Raw genomic sequence first — 16,000 nt, forward strand, 5'->3', positions numbered from 1 at the left:
GTTTCTCGCTGGTGTTTTGTGATTGTGCTAACCATGACCCTTAATAAACTTATAATCCGATGCCTATAAGATGTATCACTGGACATGACCATGACCTACCCACTTCCTAGGTGTTAGCTGAGGCGACAAAAACAGTTCCTGAATTCAGTCATAATGTAGTCCTGAAGAATATAACCATGGTGATGGCTACTGCATTCAGGTTATTGAAGAAATCTGAATCATTCTGATTGTTTAAACTCTAGATAATGATACTGCTTCTGCCCGATGTGTCTATCGTCTTATACCAAGTTGATCAGGGAATGATAGCCAGGGCTTTGCGTAACCATAGCCTGATAATTGGAGTTCTGTCAACTCTGAAACACTAGACTCAGCCACTTATCCCCAGTTTGCCAATTTCAAAGATGAGTAATGGTGACTAGCATAGAGGAGATTGCCAAGTGGCCATGCCAGGAAGGGAATCAGGCAGAGGTGGGAGAAGTGAGGACTATCCAGGGACCTTAGCCCATCCTCTAAGGGACTTCAAAGAGGTTTCAAAATGCCAGTGCTGCCCAGCTAGTCTCTCTGACGCTGCAGAGGGGTGAGGCCTGAGGCTTACTCAGAACTCAGGTTTCTTACAAATCAAAGGTTCAAATGTATCTTCTGAAAGCACACACACACACATGTATGTATGTATGTATGTATGTATGTATGTATGTATGTATGTATGTGTCTTCTAACAGTAACTGGAGTTTTAGTGCAAAAACCTGATCCTGGCCAGCAGATTCTGTAAGCTAGGCTCAACTGCTTATCTCAATATGTCAATCAAAGAGTAATCTTAAAAATCAGAAAAAATTTAGTCAGTGTAGCCAGCCATATTGTGTAGGTCCCAGTGACTCCAAGTCCATCTTCAGTGTACCGGCATGGGCTTTAGAGGGATCAGAGGTCTTCATGGGTGGGCAGTCCTTGCCACAGTGTGGATTGCTTGACCCTTGTCTTGGTTCTGTGAAGGTGGTCTAAAAATTTGTTACTGCCATGACATAAGAGGGTGGATCTGGTCTCTGTAAGACGAACACTCCTACTCCAGGACGTAGTCTCTCCATTATGGATGATTCTGGACATCTGTTCTTCTAGGAATCTAAGATGCCCACAGGCTTAGGACAATGGCCTACCTTTATGCCTTCTGTGAAGTAAAGGAGGCAGACAGGGACTCAGTGAAGGCAAGGGTGCCAGGGTTTCATGTTGCTCTCAGTTACCTGTGAGCCCTGGTGAAGAGTCAATGGTTTTTGGCAGAAGCAGCTTCTAAATGTTTGCTTCATAGCTGCCCCATTGTGGATCTGCCTCGGGTAAGATAAGCCTTTGAGAGTGTGATGGTACATGTTAATCCCAGCACTTGGGAGGTAGGGGCAGGTGGATCTCTGTGAGTTCGAGGTCAGCGAGGTCTACACAGTGAGTTAGGACAGCCAGAGATACACAGAGAAAACAAGAAGAAGAAGAAGAAGAAGAAGAGGAGGAGGAGGAGGAGGAGGAGGAGGAGGAGGAGGAGGAGGAGGAGGAGGAGGAGGAGGAAGAAGAGGAGATAAGCCTTTTCGTTCTTTATGTTGATTCGGAATTAATCTCTTTGGAAAACACTAGGGTTCGGCCCTGTGCTCTGTGGATGGCTCTTGTTTTCTTCTAATTACATCCAAATGTTCCTTAGTACAACTTTCACACTTAAACCACCAAAGTCCATCTCAGCCCATTGCTTGCATCACATGTAGCTCATTTCTCTCCCCCCTTTTGTTTTTTCAAGGGACACACATCCCTTTACTATAAAACAAGGGTGTTTACAGGACACGGTCTTTATCTTTGAAACGGAGTCCTTGTGATTTAATGTCGCTCAACACACTGGAGGCCTCACGCATTTTTACGTCATTCGTCACCTGCAAGCTGAGGGCTTTTGTAAATTTGCAAGCTGGCCAGTTCATTTGTAATATATATCGTGATTTTTTTTGGAAAGGCTGAAACAATATCCAGTTAGTCTTCCAGCTTTCTAATACACATTTACAACAAGATTTACATTACTGATCCTTTGGATGAATTCAGAATTTCAAAATCAGATCAGGAGTTGCCAAGATGGCTCTCTCATCTCAGCAGGTAATACATTGGCTGCCAACCCTAGCAACCTGAATCTAATCCCTGGAGCCCACATGGTGGAAGGAGTGGATTGACTCCCAAAAGCTGACCTCTGACCTCCACATGGATGCCAGGGCACCAGTGTGTGCCCCCCCCGCATCAATAGAATTAAGTAAATGTAAAAACAATCAGGCTGGAACTCTGATGTTACTGAAAAATAAACTCAACACCGACAGCTGCAGTAAACTCAATGTCTAGTGATGATGGTCCAGTGTATCCAGAGAGTCATTTCACCATTGTCAGTTCCCTTTGGTTGATTGGTGCTCGTGTGGAGTAAAACCGTGAGCCAAGTATGGCAGTCAACTTTGGGAAGCAGTTGAGTTCTGAGGGACTTGCGCTTCCGTTTGAAAAGCACTTCAGGTTTTTGGGAGGATCCATTTATCTCCACCATCTCCTCCCACTGTACCGCGGAGTGTTTCCCAAATCCTCCCGTCTCTTCTTACACGTCTATTTATCTTTCTGTGTGTGCCACGTTTGGGCGTCTCATTAAAGCCGCATCTGTTCTCTTTTAGGAGAAACCCAACGCCAGCCCCACGTCACTTCAGCTGCGGTCCCAGCTCGAAGTAAGCACAGCCTTTTCATCATCTGTTTTGGCTTCTGCCTCTTCTCTCGAGTGACATTCTGTAGGAAGTAGACTCCGCTGTCCCTTACTGACACTGAGACCCTCTCTCTCTTCTAGGAGTCCCTTGGCTTCTGCAGCGCCGTGTCAACACCAGAAGTGGAAAGAAAGTAAGTCACTCTCCTTCTGCTGGAGTCCGAGCTACGGGGGAGGCGTCTGGGCTGGAGTTGGGTGTGCTGTTCTTAAACATGCTCTGTGTGGCACATCTACCAAGGTGGGCTTTACAGGCCAGCTGGGGTTGCCTTGGCTATTAGTTGTGCATTTCTTGTCACGAAGGGAGTCCCAAATAAATGCCCGGAATGAAGGGAAAGGGCAGGTAAATCAATTGGGACGGGCTTTCATCTTTGATCCTAGCTTTTAATAGAGAATGAAATGCATGTAGGAACCAACTACAAAAATAAAATACACTGTAACCAAAACAATGACTTTGAAAGGCCTCCCTACAACTCATTTGGTTATGCCACCTCAAAACAAATGTGATTCCTGTGTGAGAAGCTGGCGCACGTATGTGCACGAACCTTTTCTGTTAAAGAAATATTTTTCTTTTCTTGTCCTAACTCAGGCTCTATAATTTCTGTTCTCATAAAAGGTAATGCTATGTTTTTGTATTTTCAGTGTTACAATTTATAAAAGAAAAAAAACTAAGTATCTTTATCTACAGGCTTTCCCCTTTCTATTTCATTCCATTGTAGTCACTCTAGTGATTTTTTCTGAAGTAAAGAAATTTAAAGAAAGCCCACATCTCTAAGCAGACACTTCCTCTGGCCCAGAGCCACTTGTCCTGTTTTGTGCCAAGAGAGGCAGAGAAGTGGTTTAGGAATGAAGTATTTTAGGAATGAGGAGCACACGCTGGGCAAGTGTGTGTGTACTTTACAGCCCCCTCGGCCTAATCCGGCCACGTGTGTGCTGCTGGCAGAGGCAGCATCTAGGAGGGGCTGTGGCTCTACCAGAAAGCTGCAGCTCTGAAATAAGGGCCTGAGTAGGCATGGGTCAAGACTAACGAGTATCATTAGAACCCAAGAGCCAATGAAAAACAAAGGTTACAGCACATGCTATCTAAGCATCCCTTGGTTGAGCTGATGTGTATCCTGCCAGGATCCTTCTCTTGTTAAGGCTGAGTGAGGTAGGCCATGGGTGTATGTGGGCATTGCCTTTGATCTCGGAGGTGCTGGGGTGCTGGCGAAGCATTGAGAACACAGGCTGTGGGCTCTCTTGACCTAAGTTGTCACTTGGGTGTGATGGAGTCAGAGGGCTCAGGTGTTCCTCCGCAGCATCTGAGTCCCTCAGGAAACAAGAGAGGGGAGTGAGTCACCCAGTTTGGATTAGCCTAGGTTAAGTTGGGCATCCCTTTCTCTCAGTCATGTTTTCCGTGTTTGTATTCCTTCCTCTGGAATACAGTGTGACTCCTGTGGCCAAGGGGGAGACTGCTGGACTCCTCAGTGGTTAACAAAGGAATTTGCACCACACCCACTGTCGACAACCCGATGCCCCCATCTCTCCATCTTGCCATTTTGCCTCCGTTCTTTTCATTGGTTCAGGTTGAGTGTTTCTAAACATTCTGAAATTTGTACAAATATTTTACTCACTTCTCTAGTAATGTTTCTTGAAGATTATAGCATTCTTTTTTAACCTTGAAACAAAGCTTCCACACTTGGTATCAGCACTTACTGATGTGTGTATGCTCTTTTGTCCTCTCTCTCTCTGGGACACACACACACACACACACACACGCACACACACACACACACACACACACACACACACTTGCTGAGCCATTTGAGAGTGAGTTGCACACATCACAGCCTGAAACCCATGAGTCTTTTGGCATGTATTTCTTAAGGACAAAGACACACACACACACTCTGACAGAACCATGGGACATTTACCAAGAAGAAAACTTACAGTGAGGCTCCTCACTTGCAGCTCAATTTTTCTCAGTGTCCCAATGCTGGGACATTTAATTTTTTTCAGTCTAGCACTGAAATAATTACTCATGGTGTGTTAATGCGTTGTCTGAAAGGGTTTCTTAGTCTCTTGCAAACTTGCCACCTTGTTTTTTCTTTGCAGAGTAGGCTAGTTGTCTTAGGCTAGGCCTTTTTTGTTTCTTACCCACAGTCCATTCCATCAGGCAGCTCATGACACCTGCTAATCCCATGATCGGAGATAATGAATTTTGATGATCTGTTTATCGTGGCATCTGTCAGGCTTCCTTTGGGAAATAATGCGGTTCTCTTTGTAACAAATACTCTTTGGGGAGAATATCTGAGGCTCTAGCACCGCCTGCCCCTCATCAAACTTTGACGAGGTTTTAGCCTCAGCAATTCCCCCCTGAGTCAATTTTTAACACAGTGGCTGTAAAGTAGAAAAACACTTATTAGTTGATAATTATTCTTCGATTAAAATCTTCTAAGGGATTTCAGGTTTCGCCTTGTCTTTAAAGATGAGCTATCACTCTGAAATGTCTAACTGGGATATAGTTAGAGCAGATTTAATGCACGGTTTGCTTTAAAAAGTTACTCATTGGTCTTTAAAGCACAGATACGTTTGACTGGAAAATCCCTCGATGCCTCCCACCCTACCACTGGCTGGCAGCTTTGCAGTTGCTTGTTGAGGCTGTGGAAGATAGCCTGGCAAACCAGTTGGTTGTGTCTGGTTAGTGTCCGCTGAGTGTCTGCCAAGTAAAATACCATGCTGACTCAGAGTGTTGCATTATGGGCAGAAATGTTGTTCTGCTTTTTATTCATCATGTAGGAGAGCTTTTACTAAACAAAGGGAGACATGTCCTACAACAAACAGCCTTCCCATGGGGGACAGAGGCCCCGGGGCCACAGGCAACTCTTAAGACCAAGAGCATCCAGCTCTATGGCTCCTGCCTTCTGGATCTAATGTCTCCCAGTTGTCTTTGGGGCCAAAGCTCACATGCTTCCCACCCTTCTTTCCCAGGTAAAAACTATGCCAAGACAGGGCTCTGGCATGGATTATGATGTAAGGTTGGTTTCTTAAAATCTCAACTCAATTAAAAAAAAAATCCCAGGCATCAGCCTGGGAATCCAGGATGGGATTGATCAAGACCCCCTGAATCTGGGTGTCAGTGAGGAGGCCTAGGTAATCTATTGAGCCTTGGGCAGCAGATCAGTACCCATCCCAAGTATACACACGGACTCTGGACTCCCATAGAACAATGTGAGGTGCACTCTCACCCTGAACTCTTGGGGAAGGGTCTAGGCCCTGCCCTATATGAAATGACAGACTATGGACACCCCCATGGAGGGCCTCACCCTCCCTGGGGGAATGAGGGGATAATGGGAGGGGTTGGGGGGAGGGCACGGGAGGAGGGGAGGGAATGGGAGAGGGACCTAGAACTGACTTGTGAAGCAACCTTGTTTCTTATCTAAATTTAAACTGGAAAATAAAATAAAAAAAATAAAATAAAAGAATTTCCATGGGGTGGGGGGGAATAAACCATAATACTTCTTCCAGAGGTACTTCACACCTATCGTGGCTTAAGTCTTGAGTTCTAGGAACTTAGCTTGGACCAAGGGAGGTGGGTGTGGAGAGTCTATCATGGAGAGGGCAAGGAATGAGGAGTCTGGCACTCTTGGCATCAGTTTTCCTGATGCCCCTTTCTACACTGGATGTAAGCTTCTAGGCCCTGGGCTGCTTGGCCCGCACAGCATGGAATCAAAGAGAAAGGCAGATGGAGGGGTGGGTCAGTGGGAAGAGAAACTGGACCTCTCACCCCATCATCACTCTGACAAACACCCTCATTCATCCCGATTTTCAGCAAGACGGTTTTTGCCCCATTTTGTTTGTGACCTTGTGTGCTAGGGCTGTCACTGAGCTACATGGCCAGCCACATGCATGCTCCTACCCTCCCCCCCCATAGAAGGGAATCAAGGAGGCAAGGCAGCTTCCACCTGAACCTTCAGTTTTCACAACTATCCACATCACCTACTGATGAGACACAGGGTCTACTTCCCCATCTTGGGTTGGTGTCTGCTCCCATGAGGGATGAACATGAGCTAAATTTCTTGCTAGCAGCTATTCTCAAACATATCTGAAAAGCAAAGCCTCCTCTTTGTTTTTTTATTTTTCTTGGCTAGGAAAGATCTTTTATATCTATGAGGAATTAGGTTAACTATGAGTGTCAGGAAGCCTGGCACAAGTGACATAAAGAAATGCCACTTTAATTGGATCCACTTTTTTTTTTTCCCATTCATATACTTAGGACTGGCCCTGTGACTCAACAGGAAGCCAGGTTGTGGCTTTTGGTTTTGTTTTCTTTCTTTTATGGGACCGGTGAGGGAGGGTGATCATGAACTCAAAGTGGCTGATACACATTCAAGGCAATGAAGGGGGCGTGGCAGAGGCATACCTTTAAGGACATTTATCCAGAGCCCCTCTTGTTTCTTCTCTTCCTCATGTGTCTGCTGTCTACTGAGCACCGACTTGGCATGGAGAGCATGCAGTCTTCTGGGTACTAAGATGTAGCGACACTGGAACAGATAGCTCCCGTTTGAAGGGAGAAAGTTGTAGAAAAAGAATCATACATTTCATAGTTTAAATGGGGGAGGTTGGATGGATGATTTGAGGCATGGCTTTGTTAGCAGGTAGACTAAGTGAGGAGCCCCCATGATGTGTTTGTTTCAGCTGTCATGATTCAATAAATCCTGCCTCTCCACTGTCATAGGCTGAGACTCCGAAACCATAAGCCGACCCCCCCTCCCTGAAAAGGGTTATTTAATTGCTGAATCACACAGGAGTTTTGATAGCTGAACCCACTTTTGCCCTGAACAAATGTCATTCTTAAGAGGGCGTGTTGCCATTTGGTGGGAAATTAGTACTTCCCATGACAGCTAATATTTCATTTGTGTTATATATACTCATTCAAGACTGATCTGAAAATGGGCCAGCTGACTGACAGGTAATGCCAGGATTTTCTATGTAGTATGTTCATGGAAGCCATGAAGCCAGCAGTACCTGGGGCTCATCTGGTTGCTTCTTTTTATCTGTGTAGAGGTGTTTTGTTCTTGGTTTTGTTTCACTCTTTTACTCTTTGGTCTTTGGGCCCCCCCCCCCCCCCTGCTCCCAAATAAATACACAGTCTTATTCTTACTTATGAATGCCCAACCTTAGCTTGGCCTCTTTCTAGCCAGCTTTTCTATACTTAAATTATTCCATCTACCTTTTGCCTCTGGACTTTTATCCTTTTCTATTCTGCATACCTTTCTTTACTTCTTTCTCCGTGACTTGCTGTGCAGCTGAGTGGCTGGCCCACCTCTCCTCCTCTCCTTCTTTGATCCTCAATCTTCTTCTCCCCAGATTTCTCCTCTGCATGTCCCGGTTTATCTCTCCAGCCTAGCTACTGGCCATTCAGCTCTTTATTAGACCAATCAGGTGTTTTAGATAGGCAAAGTAACACAGCTTCACAGAGTTAAACCAATGCAGCATAAAAGAATGCAACACATCTTTGCATCATTAAGCAAATGTGCCACAGCATAAACAAATATAACACATCTTCAGCTAATATTCCAGGACATTGTTTTCATAGAGTTGGTTCATATGAACTGCAAAATGGAAAAGAAAAAAGGAGGAATATGAGCTTTAGGGTTTATCATCTACCAGGCGTGGTTACAAGTACTTGATACACATTCAGTACTGGGAGAGCCTTACTGTGAGGCCCTATCCACTTCTGTCTCTTAATTTTTAAACAGAGAGACTGTTAAGTTGCTCAAAGCTACACAGCCACTCAGTAGCAGAACCCAGATTTGATCCCAATTAAAGTAGCAGAGCTTCTGGAGACAGCACTGTAATTCCAAACTGTCTGCAAGTGTGTTGCTTCAACAAATCCAGAGGTTAGGAGGTAGGGGTTGAGGTGGTCCAGACTGGATGCAGATCACCATGGAAACCCACCTCTGCATTTCTATAGGGTGTTTTAGAAAGGTACCACCCTACATGCTGGGATCCCAATCTGCATACCCAGTTGGGTACCAGTATTCACCCCTCTCTGCTTTCTGGCTGAGGACACGTGACAGGTCATTTCATGTCCCCACCTTCGTGCTTTCCCAGCCATAAGCTGGACCCCTTGAGCCTTGGGCCACAGTGAATCTTTCTTCCCTTGTTGCTTCCCATCAGGTGTTTGGTCACAATGAGAAAAGTAAGGAAGGCAGAGTCCCATGAGTTCATCAGCATCAGATAAATAGCAGTTAAAGCCTACATCCTTCTGATCCAGGAAACAGGAGCCAGGCAGACTCTTAAGGTGATCTAAGCTGGGCCTAGGTTATTTATTTATCTACCGAAGCAAGGAAGTCTAAAATAAATCGCCAAACCTCACCGTTGCCAATATTTATAAGTTGTTTCTTACTAAGCCTTTCACCAGAGTTGAGCATTCACTGATTTAGTTTCACCTCTCTCCATTCCGATGACTACGCTTGAACTATTTTATGGCCAGGAAAAGCCCAAATATATAGGGCGATAGAAAAGGCAGATAAATAAAGGGAGACAAGGCAGGAGAGCGGGGTCTGTGCTCCAGCCATGGTTAGAATACAGTTGGTGGTCACTGAACACCCTCTTCACACGTGTGCACAGCTCAGCACTGCTTTCCTGCCTCATCGGGTAGGCGAAGACTTTTCTTAGCATGTCAAATTCCTCCTACCTCCCCTAGCCACCAACCCCCACCCCGGGAAGCTCTGTGTCCTCCCCTTCCCTTTCCTCCCTATCTACCTGTCTTCAGGAAGCCCCTGACTGGGTTCTTGGTCAGGGCCTGACTCCCCTGCTCCCTGCACTTCCAACTTGGCTTTTCTCTTTCCCTTTGAGCCCAGTGTCCCATATTCTGTCCTCCTCCCACACGGCCACCTCATGTCCTGCCACCTACTCCCCAGGCAGGTTTCTCAGGCAGGTCCTGTCTCCTGGTATGCTTAGCTTCTGAACTCGCCGTGTGACTGTGTGGGATGCTCCCCGTGATGCAGATACTTTTGCGTCACTGGGACCAAATATCCCATAGAAGCAGTTTAAGGAGGAGTTTGTTTTGGCATATGGTTCAGGGGATCCAGGCCGTCACATGTGGAAGACAGTGACAGTGTCAGCTCCTAGTTCTGGCAGCAAGAATATGAGGCAGCTGGGCACGTCCTGGTATTCGAGCAGGAACCAGAGCATTCGACCGGGAAGTAGGGGAGCAGACTGAAGCTTCAAAGGCCAGTTCCTGGTGACCTCAGCCATGCTTCCTGCCTCAAAGGTCCCATAGGTCCCATAACCTGCTAACACAGCACCACTAGCCAGGAACGATATGTCCAAACACATAGCTTACATCACAACTTCCCGTTTCATCGTCATTACCTGAGCAAGCTCTGTCCATCCTCAGCACTCGGCTGGCCTACCCAGCAAGGTCCTTCTGGATCCAGCCCTGAGACCAACCAGTTATTTCTAGACTAGACATTTGAAGGAGATACCATTTATTTATTTATTTATTTATTTTTGGTTTTACGAGACAGGGTCTCTCTGTATTGTTTTAGAGGCTGTCAGTCCAGCCTGGCCTCGAACTCACAGAGATCCGCCTGCCTCTGCCTCCCGAGTGCTGGGATTAAAGGCGTGCGCCACCAATGCCCGGCTGGAGATACCTTTTTGAGAGTGCTTACCTTGCCTAAGGTTCCAGAGCTGGAGACAAGCCTGTCAATCCAGTCTTAGGGTCCCTTTGTCCATTGGGTAGACCTACCTGGTTCCAGACTCTTGAGTTTGGATTCAGGCATTTCCTTGCCAGCTCTGCAATCCCGGGGCCAGTTCCTGACTAAGTGGGATGTAATTATAGTAATTACTTCACTTAGTAAGCTATCTAACACACAGTGAGTACTCTGTAATCTTATCTATCCCTATTATATGTTTAATATGGCTCAAGTTCATGCCCTTGCCCATGGCTCTGGTGACTTACGTTCTTAAACCCCACATGAGTCAGCCTGGCTGGAGCACTGAGGCTTTCTTCTCGACTGCTTTCTTGGTGCTCAGAGCCCATGAAATGCTCACATCAAGCTCACTCAATGACCTGGGTTCTTTGAAATAGGACGATGGCAATTGATTGTTCCCCGGCACGGAATTACTATGTAGAAGACACCTCTTGGTCATCAGTGTCTCCCCAAACTGACAGCAGTGTATTAAGACATGTTTTCTGCCTGAGGATATTAACACGAAAAGTCACCAGAAAAACCATTTAGTGGAGAGAGTAGCAGCTTCCACCCATGTGTTTCTAAGGACTCTCCTCCTCCCCTGCCTGGCTCCACTCTGCAGTCTTGTTCAATCCTCTTTGTATTTTCTTCCTCTTCAAGCACAGACAGTGGATTCCATGTAAAGGTACAATGTCTAGAAACATAGTGTAAAATGCCAGTTGCTGAATTCTTTTAACTTCCGAAAGAAGGGATTTTGTTGGAGGAAGTGCTTTTTATTTTATCCTTGGTAATTCCTTTATTGAGTTGTAGTTCATATGCCGTGTCACTCTTCCCCTAAAAGGACACAGTGAGGGACTGTAGAGCGCTCCTATGTGGCCCTGGGTTTGACTGCCGATGCCCCACACAGGCAGAGAAGGGTGCAGTCCAACCATGTTGTAGTATGTCCAGGGCTTCACGGACAGCACCACAGTAGTCCATAGCTGACAGTAGTCCATAGCTGGCTTCCTTTCATTTCACATAATATTTTCCATCAGTTTCATAGCTCTCGTTGCATTTGATTCCTTTGTGTATGACCATGGGGCGTTCTGTGTATCCGCTACTGGCTGATATGTAATCCCACATCTTTTTTTTTTTTTTTTTTGACCTTTGTGAAGAATGTCGCTGTAGACATTTGTGTGCGGTCTCTGTGCACATATGTGTCTTTGTCTTCATCAGTTTAAGATATAGCACACATACCACACAGTGCATTTACAGAAGGGGAGAATAGTGTATTGTGCATTCACAGCTCATTGTCATCATTGGCACGCTCATCAATCCTACGTCATTTTTAACATTTCAGAAGCAGCTCCGTGCCCTTTAGCTGTGAGAATCCTATGGTTGCCAAAACCCTAAGCAACCGTCCATCCACGTTCTCTATTTGTAGACTTACCAGATGAACAGAAAAATGTCCTTCTGACAGAAAATGGGTTATGTTTATAGTGGGACACTAAGAATAGACCCTGATATCTGATTCATGGTAACTTCGCATCCAACTTTTTTGAAACAAGTAAGAACTCATTCTTGTAGTAAATTGTTTCTCTACAGGCATGTTTCTGGGTTTGGATCTATCTAGGAGAGGGACTGGGACTTTTTCCATCTTTGTATGTTTCCCAGGGACAGGGTCTGTAGTCTGGTCTCACGTTGGTTTTCCTATGCAATTAGGGTCTATCTCTACAGCACCTGCCTAGGTGTGGGGATTCACATGTGGAGAGGTTGATGGTCCTCGGAAGAAGAACAGATTTCCTAAAAGGAATTGATGACGTCCTGAGATGGCTAGGAAATCCAGGTCAAGCCGTGTCCTCTGGAGCCGACACTAAAGCGTCCTGTCTCTTATCCTGTTTGTGACAGCGGTGTGGGTTGGGATGGACCGCTGGTGCTCCCATGGGGCATAGGCCTGCATGCTCCAGGTCTGCGTTTGCCCTGTGTGAGGAAGGGAGGAAGTCACATGGGGGGGGTGTGCCTCTGAAGAAGTGAATAAGTTATCCTGCTTGTCTGAAGGTGGGCTGACATCCCTGCAGGCTCCCTGTCCTGAGAGGTGGACACAGAACCACAGAGAGAACCAGGGCAGCCCGGACCGTTGTCATGATTAGGTTCCAACCACAGTCTGTGTAGGCTGTGTAGATGGAGCTGCAAAGTTAGGTCAGGCAATAACTGTGCTAGACCAAAAGCCTATTAGTATACACACTATATGCTATTTTGCCTTAATCGGTTTATTAATTACTATCTATGTGGAGGCCAGGGGCACAAGAGAAATATCCTGTCCAGGAGCTAGAGTTTGAGTGAAGCCCCCCCCCCACCGTGACTCATCAGGGCCGTTTCAGCACTCTGGCTCTCTCGCTTGTAAGTTTCTACCGCGCTGGGCTCTGGGGCTCCTCTACCTCAGGCACCATCTATTTGCTGACATTGGTGTTGAGGTTGCTTGGGGTTCGCCTGTGTTGTTGGCATGAGCTCCAGAGCCCAGCAGAATCTGTACCTGAACTTCAGCTATGCCAGCTGTGTGATCAGAAACAATGGGCTTGAATTCTCTGAACCTTGGGCTCCTAATAGATCAACCAGGTACTGTAACAGGTCTTCCCAAGGAATGCCATCCACCTGGCACAGTACCTAGCTTGTCCCCTCACCTTAGGGCACTGTGCTGCTCCTGGCAGAAGTCTGTCAGGATGTCTGTCCCCTAGTCTCATGGACAGTGCCATACGCAGAGTTGATCGATGGCCACCGTTGCTTAAAATTGGATCATTCTACACGACTTTTAGTTTCCTTTTCAATGTCACAAGCTGGAGGAGCGGCTAGAAACAGCAGCCATTTTCCATAGAAAATGTGGTCATGTGCCTAAGAGCCCATGTGGTCAGTGTGCTGAAGTAAATGCTTGTGCGTTTATCCGTGTCCACACGTGTGCACGCCATTGCATGGCATATTTGAGGGGCTCAACATTCCTGAATGCAGGGGCTGGGACTGGGCAGCAGCTGGGCCAATGTTCTCTGCCTCAGCTGTTCCCAGTCGAGAAGGCTGTTGCCCTTCATGCTGTCTGGTGAGCGAGCTCCAGCTGGCCTAACCTCAGCTGGAGGCTGCGTGCCTGGGTTGCTTCCTTCGTGGTGGCAGGCTGTGTGTTGCAATTGTGGGGGACGGGCGCTGCAGCCCAGGCCGTCTAATACATAGAGGTGGCTGCTGTTTGCCTGCCTGCCTCAGACATGTAGGGGATATTGGCCGGTGCTGAAGGAGGGGGAAAAACTAGCACCTATATACAGGCTACAAGCAGAATGAAAGGGAATTGCCTGGAATTCACCAAGTGATTCATGTGTATCTATTTTCTTTTTAATATGTACTTATTTTAATTTTATGTGTATGAATGTCTTGCCTATATGTGTGTAAGTACACAACGCACTTTCCTGCTGTCAGTGGTGATCATAAGGTAGCATAAGATCTCATAGAATTGGGGCCACAGGGGGGCTGGATAGATGGCTTAGAGGTCAAGAGCACTGACTGCCCTTCCAGAGGTCCTGAGTTCAATTCCCAGCAACCACATGTTGGCTCACAACCATCTGTAATGAGATCTGGTGCCCTCTTCTGCTGTGCAGAAAGGCATGCAGACAGAACACTGTATTCATAGTAATAAAATAAATCTTTAAAAAAAAAAGAATTGGGGTCCCAGTTGGTTGTGAGCCATTGTATGGGTGCTGGGAACCAAACCCAGGTCCTTTGTCTGCTGAGCCATCTCTCCAGCCCCCTGCCTCCCCATATAGTATCTCTCTTTAAGCCTGCTAACAAATCTGTAATGTGGATGGGATTTTATAGTTAAGGAAACCAAGGTTCAGAACGATGAAGTGATAGCTAAGACCACAAGACATGGACTAGAAAGATAAGAGTCTCAAATCCAGGTCTGTTTGTCTGCAGGCAGCAGGGCGTTGATCAGACACCTCATCACCGGGAGGTAAATGAGTAATATTCTTTGGAGAGACCATGATTGGCTAGGCAGCTAATACAACTTAATAAGCACTCACCACATTTCTGGCTTAAGCACAAACCCACTGGATCCTCATAACAGAAGGATAGAGACAAGTCGTGATAAGGCAGAGGAAGAGCCATCATGGGAGAGGAGCCGTGGAAGGAAGGATGGAGGGCTTTTGGGAATGGGCGTTGAAAGCTGTGTGACTTAGGGCTTCCATGAAGCAGCATGTCCAAACTGCATGAGAACTTCATTCTGGGATTTGCCCTCATGCGCTGGTAGGGGCTGGTTCCACAGTTGGGTGAGGCTATCCCTCCAATATCAGACAGTGCAGTTTGCAGTGATCAGTATCCAGGTTCTAAAATAGCTTACATGTAGAATGGGCAGAGCAAGACAGACTGCAGTCGGCTAGGATGGGTGGAACCATGCCATCTCTCAGCATTCCCAAGCAAACCTTTAAATCCATCCTCCCAGAGGACCCGCAGCAGTTACTGCTGTCCCTCCTCAATGTGCCAGGAGTCTGTGAGTCAATACGAACATGAGTGACACAGACCAGTTGCTGTTCCATGCTGCCCAAACCCCAAGGAACAGCAATGACCCTTGCCAGCAGCTGCGGGTCTTCATGCCTGCACTGGCCTTGAAGCACAGAGAGAAAGTGGCTACCTCCGTGTCTGCCATCTACACCTCACAGAAAAATGCCACTGTGGTCCACACCAGGATCCGTGCAGAAAAGAGAATTCTAGGAGCCATGGTGCATTTGGGCTGTGTTAGCATATTCCATGCCCAGCACAGGTTCCTAAGGAGTGAGCCAAAAAACCTTTCTACAGGTTTTCTCAGCAGATTAGAAATGGAAGTGAATTCCAAGCCGAAGACATGGTTGCTTGGGGACAGTGTCACAATGGAAGGGTGTGCAGCCCTCATCTGGTTCTTGACAGGCCTTCGCAAGGTAGCACAGGGATCCCACAGTATGGGCAGGATTGTTACTAAGGTGAGATGCATGTCTGGTGGCTTCAAGGGGGGCTGGGGTGAGTGGTAGGAAGCCTGAAGGTCCGAAACTTGCTGGGCCCTTTTAAATTATGCTTGTACTCTGATAGCTTTGATCAGTCTGTCGTTGTCTTTTAGTAGTGCGTCCTGTGTGCTGGGAGTGCACACGGGCAAAGTGTATCGTTGCGAGTAGCCTTGTCCAGATGAGCCCAGACAGGATAATATTAGGGGTGGCCTGGTCACATGTCGTGGGTTTGTTCAGCCTTGCATACTTGACTGGGGAAAAAAAATCTCACCACCGTGGTTTGTTTTTCTTTGGAGATGCTTGGGTAGGATGGGGCAGATGATGACAGAGGATAGAGGTACCATCCTGGATGATGACAGAGGATAGAGGTACCGTCCTGTCGGTCTCTGTTTGGATGGAGCCATTCTTCGGTTCATCTTCACACCTGGGGCCACCTGAAGTTGAAGAAGAGAAAGGCAACCCGCAGACCCGAGGGCGCAGTCTCTGGCTCTGGAGCCCTGGAGACTGGAGTGCTGCAGCAGATTGTTAGGTAGCCATTTGGGTTTTAATGGAATGCTACCCAAGCCAGAGTCTTATCCCCCCAG

At 46.8% G+C, this 16,000-nt stretch overlaps 1 protein-coding gene and 1 long non-coding RNA gene across 4 annotated transcripts in view; one reads left to right on the forward strand and one right to left on the reverse strand.

Annotated features, from left to right (window-relative positions):
- The window catches only part of Sash1 (SAM and SH3 domain containing 1), a 217,634-nt gene that overhangs the window by 121,702 nt on the left and 79,932 nt on the right, over positions 1–16,000 (forward strand). For all 3 annotated transcript variants that reach the window (XM_040728178.1, XM_040728177.1, XM_040728179.1), the window contains exons 3-4: positions 2,664–2,714; positions 2,831–2,880. In XM_040728178.1, coding sequence (XP_040584112.1) covers positions 2,664–2,714; positions 2,831–2,880 — 101 coding nt within the window. The remainder of the gene's footprint in view (positions 1–2,663; positions 2,715–2,830; positions 2,881–16,000) is intronic.
- Positions 4,634–8,102, reverse strand: LOC110340051. Its single transcript, XR_002381857.1, has 3 exons — positions 7,996–8,102; positions 7,146–7,279; positions 4,634–5,122 (listed from the first exon to the last, which is right to left on the reverse strand). It is a non-coding gene; the product is annotated as an uncharacterized LOC110340051 (long non-coding RNA).

Source organism: Mesocricetus auratus, unplaced genomic scaffold (assembly GCF_017639785.1).
Source record: "Mesocricetus auratus isolate SY011 unplaced genomic scaffold, BCM_Maur_2.0 Super-Scaffold_100018, whole genome shotgun sequence".
Taxonomy (NCBI): Eukaryota; Metazoa; Chordata; class Mammalia; order Rodentia; family Cricetidae; genus Mesocricetus; species Mesocricetus auratus.